At 42.2% G+C, this 14613-nt stretch overlaps 1 protein-coding gene across 16 annotated transcripts in view; it reads left to right on the forward strand.

Moving 5' to 3' along the window:
- The window catches only part of SYNE2 (spectrin repeat containing nuclear envelope protein 2), a 374252-nt gene that overhangs the window by 259101 nt on the left and 100538 nt on the right, over positions 1-14613 (forward strand). For 13 of the 16 annotated variants that reach the window (XM_037984103.2, XM_037984105.2, XM_037984100.2 and 10 more), the window contains 6 exons: positions 2006-2236; positions 8075-8257; positions 9608-9742; positions 11012-11139; positions 11291-11432; positions 14046-14177. In XM_037984103.2, the coding sequence (XP_037840031.2) occupies positions 2006-2236; positions 8075-8257; positions 9608-9742; positions 11012-11139; positions 11291-11432; positions 14046-14177 (951 nt within the window). The remainder of the gene's footprint in view (positions 1-2005; positions 2237-8074; positions 8258-9607; positions 9743-11011; positions 11140-11290; positions 11433-14045; positions 14178-14613) is intronic. The other 3 variants (XM_037984109.2, XM_037984110.2, XM_037984113.2) reach the window with 1 other exon arrangement.

The raw sequence follows: 14613 nt of genomic DNA on the forward strand, positions 1-14613 counted from the left end.
TATTATCTTAGATTAATATTAAAAGATTGTTTTCTCAAGTGGCAGAAAAAGGAGAGGGGATCCCAAAATCTTTGTCTATAGCAATATCTGAAAACTAGAAGGGAATTAATCAGATGACTAGAATTTCATGTCTGGAAGCAAAATCACACAACTGTTGCTTTAAAAAAAAAAAAAAAAATCAGGGCAAGGCACTGTGGCTTATGCCTGTAATCCCAGCACTTTGGGAGGTCTAGGCAGGTGGATCACTTGAGGCCAGGAGTTCAAGACCAGCCTGGCCAACATGACAAAACCCTGCCTCTACTAAAAGTACAAAATTAGCCAAGTATGGTGGCGTGTTCTCATAATCCCAGTTCCTTGGGAGGCCAAGACAGGAGAATCACTTGAACCTGGGAGGCAGAGGTTGCAGTGAGCTGAGAATATGCCACTGCACTCCAGCCTAGGTGACAGAGGGAGACTCTGTCTCAAGAAAGGAAAAAAAAAAAATCAGGATTAAAAAAGAAAATTAAAACAGGTGAATCCAAGCATAGACCTGACTATATATGAAGTTCAGAAAAAGTACAATGCAAGGAAAAGTTTCCTTGAGAAGGTGATTATTGAAGAAAATTATAATAATAGATTAATGAAGGCAGGGAAGAAATGGCATTTTGGCAGAAAACAGCAAATGTATGTGAAGATAATAGATGGTGAAAGGTAAAAAGTACAACCCAGAGACACTTGTGCCAGACCAGCTTTCGTAATACTCTTCAGTGTGCATGAAAAGGAACAGGATTCTCATGCCCGGCACGTGTTTGTCACCACCTACCAATTTTGTTCACTCTTGTACACTGAAAGTTCTATGTCTAAACAAAATTTCATAAACACTGGGGAATGTGCATTTGATTTAGGGTGTACATTTGCAATCAACTCCCATTCAAAGATCATCACTTGGCCAGAATTTCATTTTATTAACATGTTAACATGCTAACATGTTAACAGAGTCTTATAGAAAACATTGTATCTTATCATAATCAATAAAATATTTATTGAGACCAAAAAGTTTATACAGCAAAACACAAATCCTTATTCCTAAGGGAATTTCTCTAGAAGTATCAATGTTACTCTTTCCATATTCTAGGGAAGGATAGATAATACAGTGGGAGGTAAATACATCTCTGTATCAAATTGTCTTTTGCCTCCAGGTTGAACATACCTAATATGTAATTACTGGAATACTTTCATTTGGTATCTGGGAGAAAATTTTCTATTGAGTTGATAACAGCCCAGTTATTTCAATGTAAAAAGAACACACCACACTTTCTTTATACTATGAGCCTCTAGTCCTTAACTCAGTCATATTTGAGTATGCAGAAGGGGAAAGTATTGTGGGGATTCCCTCTGAGGAATAGGAAAACAGTTACCAGGTTACTCTACTGAAGTTCATTACTTGACTCAAGTTGTTTTTATTAGGGAAAAGTTTAGATGAGTGATACCATGTATGTTTTTAAAAAGCTAAAATTTTTATAATTAACTCTTTGAGAAGATGTTAAGTTAAAATTATGTGGTATGTTTTATTGTATCCCTGCTGGGATGTAAAGATCGTGTTCTGTTTTGTTTTGTTTTTCTGTTTGAATAGAGTGTGCAGCAATGTAAGCATTGCTTAATCATGTGTCACGTAACGCTAAACACTGGCCAATTCCCTTAAATGTTTCAGACACACACACCCCCTGTCACTCACATTCTCACCTGTCTCCTGGGGCTCACCGGGTAGTGAACTGTGAGCCTGTTCGCGTCCTCTGTGCCCGGGAATACTGTACCTGTGTACTCGCAGATCGGCTGCTTGGAAACCTGTGGCACCAGGTCACGTGATTGTTGCTATGAATGTGGAGGTGCATTTCTCTTTTCTTTCTTCCTTCTTCTGTCCTGATTTTATTTCTTTTAACTGGAGAAATGTTGCAGGTTCCCAGGTCTTCATAGGCCCAAGTCTGAAAACTTTGGACTCCCTGGCTTATCTTTGGATTTCTCTTAGGGCACCACACCTCCTATCGAGGCTGCCACTCTGGACTCTTCTGACGCGCAAGGAGGTTTGGAGCCCAGGGTGGAGAAAACTAGGCCGGAGCCCACAGAAGTCCTGCATGCCTGCAAGACCCAGGTGGCCGAGCTGGAGCTGTGGCTGCAACAAGCCAACGTGGCATTTGAGCCGGAAACATTAAACGCAGACATGCAGCAGGTGGTGGAACAGCAGCTGGTAGGGTGCCAGGTAAGACTGAGAAGTCAGAGTTCATGGTTTGCCTCTCCACCAATCATCTGCCAAGACTGGGTGAATTTCTCTTAAAGTGACTCTGTTTTTCTTTCTGTTACTCTGACCCTTACATTTATCTTGGCCTCAACTTTTAGTTCTCAGGGTAGTTCTTGGAAATGCTTTATGGAAACATCTTATTTGAGGGGACAGTAGTGGGTTAGAGTTCAGAATCTAGAGTCTGATCCAACTCTGTCACATTAACTGTGAATTTCGGGAAGTGAACTTCTCAGCCTCATTTTCCTTATATAGTAGGTTATCTCATAGGATTTTTGTCAGGATTAAATAAGGTATTTAAAGTAGTGTCATAGGATTTAAATAAGGTATTTAAAGCAGTGTCATAGGATATAAAGTTATCTCATAGGATTTTTGTCAGGATTAAATAAGGTATATAAAGTATAGAACAAGTGCTCAGTAAATGCTATTATTTTATTGATTTTAGTAAGTAATTAGAATATTCATTCATTAGAAATGAAACCAAAAGTTTTGATTTGCAATCTGTGCAGCCATTTTACTAGGAATGCCTTGGGTTTTGCTTGGGAGGGGCAGGGATATAAACTTCCTTGCCGCTAGTCACTCTGAGTAAAGCTTGCCGTCTCAGCCCAAAGGTTGGGGTTTCTAATCCCTCCAGGGAGAGGCTAGAATGATGATATTGCAACAGCATAATCGAGTGTCACAAGAGCAGGGGCATGCAAGCTGCTTGCAAAGACCGGTCTCCCAGCTGCACTTAGGGAACCAGCCTTGTCTCTGCCATATGGGCTTGTCTACCAGGGATGAAGACATCCTCTTGTCTCAGAGTACCCATATCACTAGCCCTGCCACAGGGAGCGTTTTCTGCTGTAGCCTGTTACGTTGTTGTGGGAAGCCTGCCTTTGATCCACAGGTGTGCATTCTCCCCTTCTATGTAAGCCCACAATCTTACAACATGCAGGAACCAGACAGACAGGCCAGCCTCCTTCTCTGTGCAGCTCAGCGCCTCTGATCTCCAAAATCAGTTCTTTTTTTTTTTTTTCAGGGTCTCACCCTGTCGCACAAGCTGGAGTGCAGTGGAGCAATCATAGCTCATTGCAGCCTCGACTTCCTGGGCTCAGGTGATCCTCCCACCTCAGCCTCCCAGGTACCTGGGACTACAGCCCTGCACCACCACACCCGGCTACTTTTTGTGGTTTTTTGTAGAGATGAGAGGTCTCACTATATTGCCCAGTCTGGTCTCGAACTCCTGGACTCAAGTGAACCACCCAAAGTGCTGGATTACAGGTGTGAGCTATCATGCCCAGCCCAAAAGCCAGTTCTAAAAGGATAGGTTCACTCAGATACTGGCACTGCCGCTTGGCCTGGCTGATGAGGCCCAGGGGAGCCTGTGAATGCCATAGAGCGTCATATAGCCCAGGGCAATGCTGTGCTAAGCTCAACTCGAGGCAGTCCAGATTTTGAGTCCCACCCACTTAAGGCCATTCAGGATTGATTTGCCAGCTGATTATCTACTGACTGGGTAGACCCTATGCCAACTGCTTGATTGTCACCAGAATCCCATCTTCATTGCCACTTGTAGTGAGTTCAAGGATTTCCAGGCTGCTCAAGGAAAAGACGTGACTACCAGGTGGCCGTAGCCCCTACCAAGCTTTATTTGGGCAGCATTTTGGCAGGATTAGGATCGTGAGGGACAGGGAAGCTCTTTACTGCAGGAGACCTTCCAGAGGCGAAGGCATAGACTGGGGGTCGGACCACCACACAGAGGCAGGGGAAGGCAAGGGAACTCCCCGGGGAGAGGAGAAACAGAGAGGGAACATATGTGTCTAGCAATGTCTCAGTACAGTGGAGAGTCTCTGGGTCAGAGAGCACCAAAGGGCAGCAGAGGCTTGGGAATGTTGTGTAGCCCAGGGTTAGTCTTGTCCATGGCTGGCAGATGTTGGGTGCAGTTTCCAGCAGTATACAAAGCAGACAGGCTCTAAATGGATTAAAAGACACTTATTTGGGCTGCATTTAAAGCCATCAAAAGTGTAAAAATTTGAGTCTGGTGCTGGCGCTATTTTGAACTTACTGCTTCTGACCTGCTTTGAAGAAAAACCACATGGGGCCAACATACAAGGGCATCTTTGGCTCTTTTATATAACATGACACAATAAAGTTATTATTGAAACATATAGAAACCTGAAAGTGGTCTGTAAAAACACAAAATTCCAGTGGAAAAATGGCCAAAGGACAGGAGCAAACAGTTCAGTCAAGATTATGGACCAGGCGTAGTGGCTCACGCCTGTAATCCCAGCACTTTGGGAGGCCATGGCGGGTGGATTGCTTGAGGCCAGGAGTTTGAGACCAGGCGGGGCAACATAGTTATACCTCATCTCTACAAAATAGTAAAAATGAATAATAAAAAAAAAACTAGCTGGGCATGGTGGTGTGTGTCTGTAGTCCCAGCTACCTGGGAGGCTGAGGCACAAGTTTCTCTTAAGTCCAAGAATTCAAGGCTGCAGTGAGCTATGATTACACCACTGCATTCCAGCCTGGGTGAGAGAGTAACACACTGTCAAAAAAAGAAAGAGAGAAAGGAAAGAAGGGAGGGAGGGAGGGAGGATTATGCTTAGTAATTTAATATTTGAGAATTGTTTAATCTTGATTATTAAAGATATAAAGTAGAACACCTATTGTTTCTACATTACATTAGAAAAAATTATATCATTCTGGAAAAATAGATCCTCTAATGTCTGATAGTTCTATCTAATTGGCTCAATGTTTTGGGAGGTCAGATGTCAACATATAAGCTGTTCATCTTCTTTGAGCTAAAAGTACCATTACTTTTTTTTTTTTTTTGGAGACGAAGTCTCGCTCTCGCCCAGGCTGGAGTGTAGTGGCACAATCTCGGCATACTGCAACTTCTGCCTCCTGGGTTCAAGTGATTCTCCTGCCTCAGCCTCCCAAGTAGCTGGGATTACAGGCATGCGCCACAGCACCTGGCTAATTTTTATATTTTTAGTAGAAACAGGGTTTCCCCATTTTGACCAGGGTGATCTCGAACTCCTGACCTTAGGTGATCCACCTGCCTTGGCCTCCCAAAGTGGTGAGATTACAGGCATGAGCCACCATGCCTAGCCAGTACCATTACTTTTAATTTACCTTCTGAAAATAATCTAAAATGAGAAAAATAATTATTGAAGCTTCGACTACAAAAGTGAAGAACTAGAAACAAAGGGGTAATGAGGGAAATTGGTAAGTGAATCATGGGATATCAACTTGTAGCTGTTAAAATGAAAATCATGAAACGTGGAGACAGATGAAAAAGTATGTAAATAGTTAAGTGGGAAAAACAGCATAAAATTATGCTACCTTTTGCTTATAGCCACTGTACAATCTATGGGTACATATTGTTTAAACTTAGAAGAATCTATAGAGGATGTAAGTAGAGTAGTCCCACCTTTATCTGTGGGCACAGTGTTACAAGTCCCCCAGTGGATGCCTGAAACCGTGGATAGTACCAAACTCTGTGTATTATGTTTTTTCAATCTGACAACTGAGATGGCTACAGATTGAGTATCCCTTATCCCAAAATGCTTGGAACTAGAAGTATTTTGCATTTGGGTTTTTTAGGGGGCATTTTGGAATATTTGCATATACATAATGAGATACCTTGGAGAGAGTACCCAAGTCTAAACACTAAATTAATAAATTAATGTCTTTATTTATATTAGAGTTAACAGGGTCTTGCTCTGTTACCCAGGCTGGAGTGCAGTCGCATGATCATGGCTCACTGCAGCCTTGAACCGCTGGGCTCAGGCAGTCCTCCTGCCCCAATCTCTGGAATAGCTGGGACTACAGGCGTATACCACCATGGCGGGCTAATTTTGTTTTTTGTAGACTCGGGGTCTCACTGTGTTGCCCAGGCTGGTCTCAAACTCCTGGCCTCAAGTGATCCTCCTGCCTCAGCCTCCCAAAGTGCTGGGATTACAGGTATGAGCCACCATGCTAGCCCTCAATTTATATTTTGTCTATACCTCATACACATACCCTGAAGGTATTTTATATAATAACTTTAATAATTTTATGCACAACACAAAGTTCAATTGTGACCCATCACATGAGGTTGGGTGTGGAATTTTCCATTTCTGGCATGGTGCATAAAAAGTTTCAGATTTTGGAGCATTTTGGGATTTTGGATTTTCAGATTAGGAATACTCAACCTCTTCTAAGTAACTAATGGGCAGAGTGGTAGAGTGTGGATATGCTGGACAAAGAGATGATTCACATCCTGGATGGGATGGAGCAGGATGGTGTGCAATTTTATCATGCTGCTCAGATGGTGCAAAATTTAAAATGTATGAATTATTTATTTCTGGAATTTTCCATTTAATATTTTTGAGCCATGATTGACTGCAGGTAACTGAAACCACAAAAAGTAAAAGCATGGATGAAGGGGCCTATTGTAGCTTGCTTGGATGAAGGAGTTATAAGATAAATTATTTGAAATTTTGTTTTAAGAATAGAGTTCTTCCTTAAGGAAAATTTGTAATTCCTTAAATTCGCTCAATGAATGAAGCTTGTTCTTAGTCATGCACCGAGTTTTAGTACAAATGATCATGGTGCTGGAATGTGAGTTTGTCTGTTGCTGCTGACTTGAGTGCCCAGCCAGTTGGCATGACCGAGCAGGCTGCTGAGCCCCAGGAGAGGGCAAACTTGAGCTGTTGAGCAGGAATACAATGACCGAGACTTACTGGGAAACTTACTTCATCCAGCTGATGTATTTTTAGATTTGTGTGAATTGGCTGGTTGTATCAATAACTAAGTATTTCAGGTTCCAAATTATTTCTTCTGTGGTGTTCTGAGAGTTTGGAGGCTTATTTGGCTTGAGAAAGAGAAGGAAAAGAGCAAGGGAAATAATTTTCAAACAGTTACATGGAGTTCTTTTTTAAATTCCTACTCCACACTTGGATTGCAACATAAAAGATTAGGAAGGTAGGCAAGGCGTGGTGGCTCACGCCTGTGATCCCAGCACTTTGGGAGGCCTAAGTGGGCAGATCACGAGGTCAGGAATTCAAGACCAGCCTGGCCAACATGGCGAAACCCCACCTCTACTAAAAATATGAAAAGTAGCCAGGTGTGGTGGCACACTCTTATAATCCCAGCTTCTCAGGAGGTTGAGGCAGGAGAATTACTTGAACCTGGGAGGCAGAGGTTGCAGTGAGCCAAGATCACACCACTGCACTCCATCCTGGGCGACAGAATGAGACTCCGTCTCAGAAAAAAAAAAAAAAAAAGGATTAGGAAGGTAGGGGGAAAGTAAGAACATCAGCACTTTTTAAGCACAGATTGGTATCAAGCACTGGCCAAAGTACATGGATTTAATTCATTCACTCCTCATAATGACCCTAGGAGGTAAGTTCGGTTATTATCTTCATTTTACAGACTACTAGAGGCACACGCCTCTAAAGTAAGGTGCCTATGCTTACACATCTACTAAGTCGCAGGACTGGGATCTGAAACCGTATAGTCTGGTTCCAAGATCTGTGTTCTTAACCACCATCCTCTGCTGGATATGTTCTGATGTATTTTGTGAGGTGACTATAGAGTCATTTACTTAAATTATTTTACAGAGTGATATGTGTAATTGGGATTGGTTTGGTTGCATCCCTGCTGAAAAGCACAAGAATTCTGTGGAAGTTTTTGTTTTTCCAGGGTTTCTTCCATCCTGTGTTTCTGGGGCTTCTTGTATACACTTAGGTAAAAAGAATAAGTCTTAACTTGTTTGCGAGAAGAACACTTCTTCAAGAACAACACTATAAATAATTAAATGCTTTTATTTCCTAGGCTATGCTAACAGAGATTGAGCACAAGGTTGCCTTTCTGTTAGAGACTTGCAAAGATCAGGGCCTGGGAGATAATGGAGCCACTCAACATGAGGCTGAAGCGCTTTCGCTGAAACTGAAAACAGTGAAGTGCAATTTAGAAAAAGTCCAGATGATGCTTCAGGAGAAGCACAGTGAAGATCAGGTAAAAAAATGACTATCTATAGACTTGATTCATCTTGATATACATGTTGATATACATATGTGGCAGACCCGCCAGAAGAGAACTCTGGTTGAAAGTGATGAACCAGCTACAGAGAAACTGTACTAAGTGTGAAAGAATTCCACACATTAACACTGTAGATGAGTACACTGGCTTGCTATTTTTATTTCATTCTAGTTTGCAGTTTTCCTGTCTAGGTTGTTGTTGGTGATGGTGGTGGTTTGGTTTGTGTTGGTTTAATGTGGCTGGGTATTCTTGCTGGCAGTGAAGCCTAGTGTAAGGCTTCTTCATAAAAGAAGGATGTATTATAAAGGAATGTTGTGACTCTAATTGACTGGAAAACAAAGCTTTCATAGATGTGACTAAAATTTGACATCAGAAACATAACCCTCTTTCCAGGATACTTTGTTATTGATTTGCAAATATTTATATATACTAATCAAAGTATCATATAGCTAAAGTGTTCTCATGATTTTTAAAAGCACTCAGTGTTTATAAATGCAAATGTGCATCTTATGAGTAGATCTTACTATATAAGATTTGCGTGTGCTTATGAGTGGTTCCTACTTACGAGATTTATGTTCACAGAAATAAGATTGGCTGCATATACATAGGCTATGTGGTTCCCCTTTCATCCTCATATGTTCTCTCTTTTTAAAAAAATGTATTTTAGCCATAAGGGAAATTTGGATTTATAATACTGTTTCTCTTTTTGATACTTTTTTATTTGGTATTTGTTCTTAAGAAAAAAGGCAATACATTTTCTTGCTTTTAGTAATTCATTGTATGAATTAGCTTGAAGAAGTAAGATGATCACTTCACCAAATGTAGTAGTTTTTGAAGTTGTTATGAAATAAGTACATTAAATCATAGTAGGCTGGGCGTGGTGGCTCACTCCTGTAATCCCAGCACTTTGGGAGAATGAGGCAGGCAGATCACCTGAGGTCAGGGGTTTGAGACCAGTCTGGCCAACATAGTGAAACCCTGTCTCTACTAAAAATACAAAAATTAGCTGGGTGTGGTGGGCACACCTGCAATCACAGCTATTTGGGAGGCTGAGGCAGGAGAACCCCTTGAACCCGAGAGGCGGAGGTTGCAGTGAGCCAAGATCACACCCTTGCACTCCAGCCTGGGCAACAAGTGCGAAACTCCATCTCAAAAAACAAAAAATTATAGTATATAATTATAGCAAATAACAAAATACCATCATTTATTTCATATAAAATTTTTCTGTGTGGTCCCATTATTGGAATTGAGATAAAGGGGAGTTTGTTTTTAAAAATAAATAGCCTGATATTTATTATATTCAAAATATTATGAAATATTTTGCAGCATCCTACCATTCTAAAGAAATCCTCAGAGCCAGAGCATCCAAAAGCTCTCCAACCAGTTAACCTTTCTGCATTGGAATCCATTGTAACTGAAAGGCCACTATTCAGCAGACAAAAAGATTTCCAGCAGCAACAGGTAATTCTAGCCCCCAACAGTTGTAGGGACAAGAATATAACTTTTTAACCAGGCAAGGTGGTGCAAACCTACAGTCCTAGCTACTTGGGAGGCTGAGGTGGGAGGATCACCTGTGGCCAGGTGTTGGAGACCAGCCGGGGCAACATAGTGAGACCCTGTTTCAAAAAAAAAAAAAAAAAAAAAAAAACCAGCCCAGACACAGTCGCTCATGCCTGTAATCCCAGCACTTTGGGAGACTGAGGCAGGTGGATCATTTGAGGTCAGGAGTTCAAAACCAGCCTGGACAATATGGTGAAACCCTATCTCTACTAAAAATACAAAAAAATGAGCCAGGTGTGGTGGTGCGTGCCTATAATCCCAGCTACTCGGGAGACTGTGGCACAAGAATCACTTGAATCCAGGAGGCAGAGGTTGCAAAGAGCTGAGATCACACCACTGTACTCCAGCCTGGGGTGACAGCGTGAGACCTGTCTCCAGAAAAAAAAAAAGCTTTCTATATGGAATTTCTGCAAAGTGTGGCATGTGGGTGTTTGTGTGTGTGCAGAAACTCTGGGAGTTTTCAGCATTTACCATAGCACCTGCTTTGCTTTCAGCTGCTAACATTGGGGACACCATAACTTTGCTCCTTTATTAACTTGCATCTTATATCAACTTGCATCTTATATCAACTATCTTCAGGGTGAACTTCTATAGTTGCAGCTCTGCTTTGCCTGTGTTTTCAAATGTGTTTGTGGCCGGGCGTGGTGGCTCACGCCTGTAATCCCAGCACTTTGGGAGGCCGAGGCAGGCGGATCACGAGGTCAGGAGATCGAGACCATCCTGGCTAACACAGTGAAACCCCATCTCTACTAAAAATACAAAAAATTAGCTGGGCGTGGTGACGGGCGCCTGTAGTCCCAGCTACTCGGAGGCTGAGGCAGGAGAATGGCCTGAACCTGGGAGGCGGAGCTTGCAGTGAGCCGAGATTGCGCCACTGCACTCCAGTCTGGGCGACAGAGCCAGACTCCGTCTCAAAAAAAAAAAAAAAAAAAAAAAAATGTTTGTATGTCTTTGATGATTTTCCATGTATGCAGTTTAAATAACAGCTATTGTGTGAATATTTTAAATAGGTTTTTGAGAAGTGAGAGTTTACAAGAACAGGGATGCAAGAAAGAGACATAGTAATTAATGATTTAGGAACTGACTCAAAATTAGATTTATCTCAGCAGAGGAAACTATTGGGTACTAATTGAAAAACTTGATGGATTGGACCATTGGAATCTCATTCAGTTACAGGTTCTGGAGTTAAAACCAATGGAACAGAAAGATTTCATCAAATTCATAGAATTTAATGCTAAGAAAATGTGGCCCCAGTATTGCCAACGTGATAAAGATACAGCTCAGGAATCATCTGCAAGGTAAAACATTTAAAAATAGAGTTGGACATTCAGTGGTTTTATGACTGGGAGAATTAAGAGTGTTTCTTTTAAAAATTGCTCATAGAACTGTGAATGTATACAAAATTTTTAGTGTTGATTATTCTCTTCACCTTTTGTTCTTCTTCAAAAGCAACCAGGCATCCAGCCCCGAAAATGACGTTCCAGACTCAATCTTGTCACCCCAGGGCCAAAATGGAGATAAGTGGCAATATCTGCATCACGAACTCTCATCAAAAATAAAGCTCCCACTCCCTCAGCTTGTGGAGCTTCAGGTCAGTCTGCATCTACGTGGTGTAAATAGCCTGTTTGTCTTTGAAAATCCAACAAGCATTCATTAAATAAACATGTATATTCTGCAAAAAGCAAAGTTGCCAAGTGAGTTTTTCACTTGGCTGACACATTTTCTTGATCTTGGAAACATGCATTAGGGACCCCTTCTTTGTGCTTCTGTAGCACCCAGGGCTTCCCTCATCAGAGCTTTTATTACATTATCCACCTGTTTATTTATAGTCTGTATTCCCCATTAGATGAGGAAGAAAGACAGATCATGTCTGCCTGGTTAGCATTTGAGTGCCAAGCACAGTACCTAGGACATCATAGACTCTCAGTTACTGTTTATTGAATGAATAAAGAAATGAATATATGTTTTAAGAAACACTTTAAAAACTATACAGTGGGCCGGGCGCGTTGGCTCAAGCCTGTAATCCCAGCACTTTGGGAGGCCGAGACGGGCGGATCACGAGGTCAGGAGATCGAGACCATCCTGGCTAACACGGTGAAACCCCGTCTCCACTAAAAAATACAAAAAACTAGCCGGGTGAGATGGCGGGCACCTATAGTCCCAGCTACTCGGGAGGCTGAGGCAGGAGAATGGCGTAAACCCGGGAGGCGGAGCTTGCAGTGAGCTGAGATCCGGCCACTGCACTCCAGCCTGGGCGACAGAGCGAGACTCCGTCTCAAAAAAAAAAAAAAAAAAAACTATACAGTGCTATATGAGTGTCATTCATTCATCAGAAAATTCTTTGGAATCTACCATTTGCCAACCCCTGTGCCAATGGCACTGGCCAATTGGTGTTCCCTCTGATTGGCCCTCCTTATCACTGCCGTCACAGGCTCTATCAGGCTGGCTTGCTGTGTCAGCCACTGCTGCCTCTCTCTAGACAGGGAGCAGGTGAGCAAAACAGCCCCATTGCGTACAAGGCAGGCTTCTGCCTTCCACCACACACTCACATTGCCTGGGCAAAGGTTACCCATGATTTCCCAATTCCCCAGTCTGATAGGAACTTCTCAGCTTCCACTTTCCTCCTAAGGACCTTACTTGACCAATTAAAGTTGAATCAAACTCATCAGTTGGCCTTTAGCCTTGGTTTCTCCATATTACACTGTAACGTGTACATAGGTCTCTTGCAAAGAGGAGAACTCCACTCACTGTTAGTTCTTTCCCCAAGCAGAGTCATCTACCATCTCACCCTGTTTCATTTTATTTGTTAGCTTTCCAATTTGAGGAAGAGGCTAACTCTGAATCATTCAGCCTTCTGAAATCACAGCTCATTTTCAGTACTTATTTAACTTTTCAATAATAAAGATGCAAAGCCATCCCTTAGAAGAGACTTGAATTCTATTCTAACAGTTGGCTGTGTCAAAAGTAAACTGCTAAATAAACAGCTAACCCTGTAGCATGAATGTTGTTATTACCAAACTGAAAGATTAATGGTTTCACACACACCCCACCTTTTTTTTTTTTTTTTTTTTTTTTAAGAGACAGGGTCTCAGCCAGTTGCAGTGGATCACCTGAGGTCAGGAGTTCGAGACCAGCCTGGTCAACATGGTGAAACCTTGTCTCTACAAAAAATACAAAAATTAGCTGGCCATGGTGGTGGGCGCCTGTAATTTCAGCTACTTGGGAGGCTGAGGCAGGAAAATTGCTGGAACTCGGGTGAGCGAGGTTGCAGTGAGCCGAGATTGCGCCATTGCACTCTAGCCCTGGTGACAACAGCGAGACTCTGTCTCAAAGAAAAAAGAAACAGGTTCTCGCTGTTACCCAGAGTGGAGTGCAGTGGCATGACCAAAACTCATTGTAACTTTGAACTCCTGGGCTCAAATGATCCCCCTGCCTCAGCCTTCCAAGTGACTAGGACTACTGGTGTGCAGCACCATGACCAGCTACTTAAAAATTTTTTTTATAATTTTTTTTTTTGGTAGAGAAAGTGTCTTGTTATATTGTATAGGCTGATCTTGAACTCCCTTGAACTCCTGGCCTCAAGGGATCTTCCCACCTCTATTTCCCAAAGTACTGGGATTATAGGCATAAGCCACTGAGCCTGGCCTTTCCTCTCATTTTGATATCTAAATGAACCCTCAAGTATCTAAATATAACTAGTCATGACTTTTCAAAGCTGTCCAAAATATTAAAACTTAATTTAATTATTTTTTCTTATAAATGACAAGACAGACAAAAATGCTCACCAAGAAAATGACTCAGAAGACAGCATGCTAAGGTATCTTTTTCTATTTAAATTAACATCAGCAGGCTGGACATGTTGGCTCATGCCTGTAATCCCAGCACTCTGGGAGGCTGAGGCAGGTGGATCACCTGAGGTCACGAGTTCAAGAATAGCCTGGCTAACAGCAAAGCCCTGTCGCTACTAAAAATATGAAAGTCAGCCGGGCGTGGTGGCTGGTCCCTATTATCCCAGCTACTCAGGAGGCTGAAGTAGGAGAATCGCTTGAACATGGGAGACAGAGGTTGCAGTGAGTTGAGATCAGGCCACCGCACTCCAGCCTGGGCGACAGAGCAAGACTCCATCTTGAAAATAAAAAAATTAATTAATTAACATCAGCAGGGTCTAAAACTGTCACTAATAGAGTTTCCCTTTGTCAAATAGGTTTCCACAAATATGGGTATTCTACCCAGTGTGAGTATGTATAACTTTAGATACCCAACAACTGAAGAACTGAAAACCTACACCACCCAACTTGAAGACCTGCGCCAAGAAGCAAGTAACCTTCAGACACAGGTAGAAGCTGCACACGATGTATTTTCCTCATTGCAGTAATATAAACAAAGAAAGGAGATACCATCATTGTGACTTGGTCATAATTGTCGTCATAGAACAAGTCATAGGACACACAGTGGAATGGGTCCTAGGATTGCAAATAGAATTGATCTTGCTTGCGAACTCTAATAAATTTTGTAATGATTTCCTAGGGACTGTGTGCAAAGGATTCTGAGTCCAGGATCAGCAGGAAAGAGGATCATGATTGATGAGTTCTGTCTGCAGTGGTGATCTGGGATTGGAAGGGTGAGGGAGAAGAGTAGGGAGGGAATATAGGCATGGTTTTCAACGCTGAGCAGACTTAACACTGAGCTTGCTAGGTTATGTGCGGTGTCCATCAGAGAAGAGAGTAGGAGATAGGGCCCAAGCTGGAGTGCTGACTAGCTATGGCATACCC

This window comes from Chlorocebus sabaeus, chromosome 24, assembly GCF_047675955.1.
Source record: "Chlorocebus sabaeus isolate Y175 chromosome 24, mChlSab1.0.hap1, whole genome shotgun sequence".
Lineage (NCBI taxonomy): Eukaryota > Metazoa > Chordata > Mammalia > Primates > Cercopithecidae > Chlorocebus > Chlorocebus sabaeus.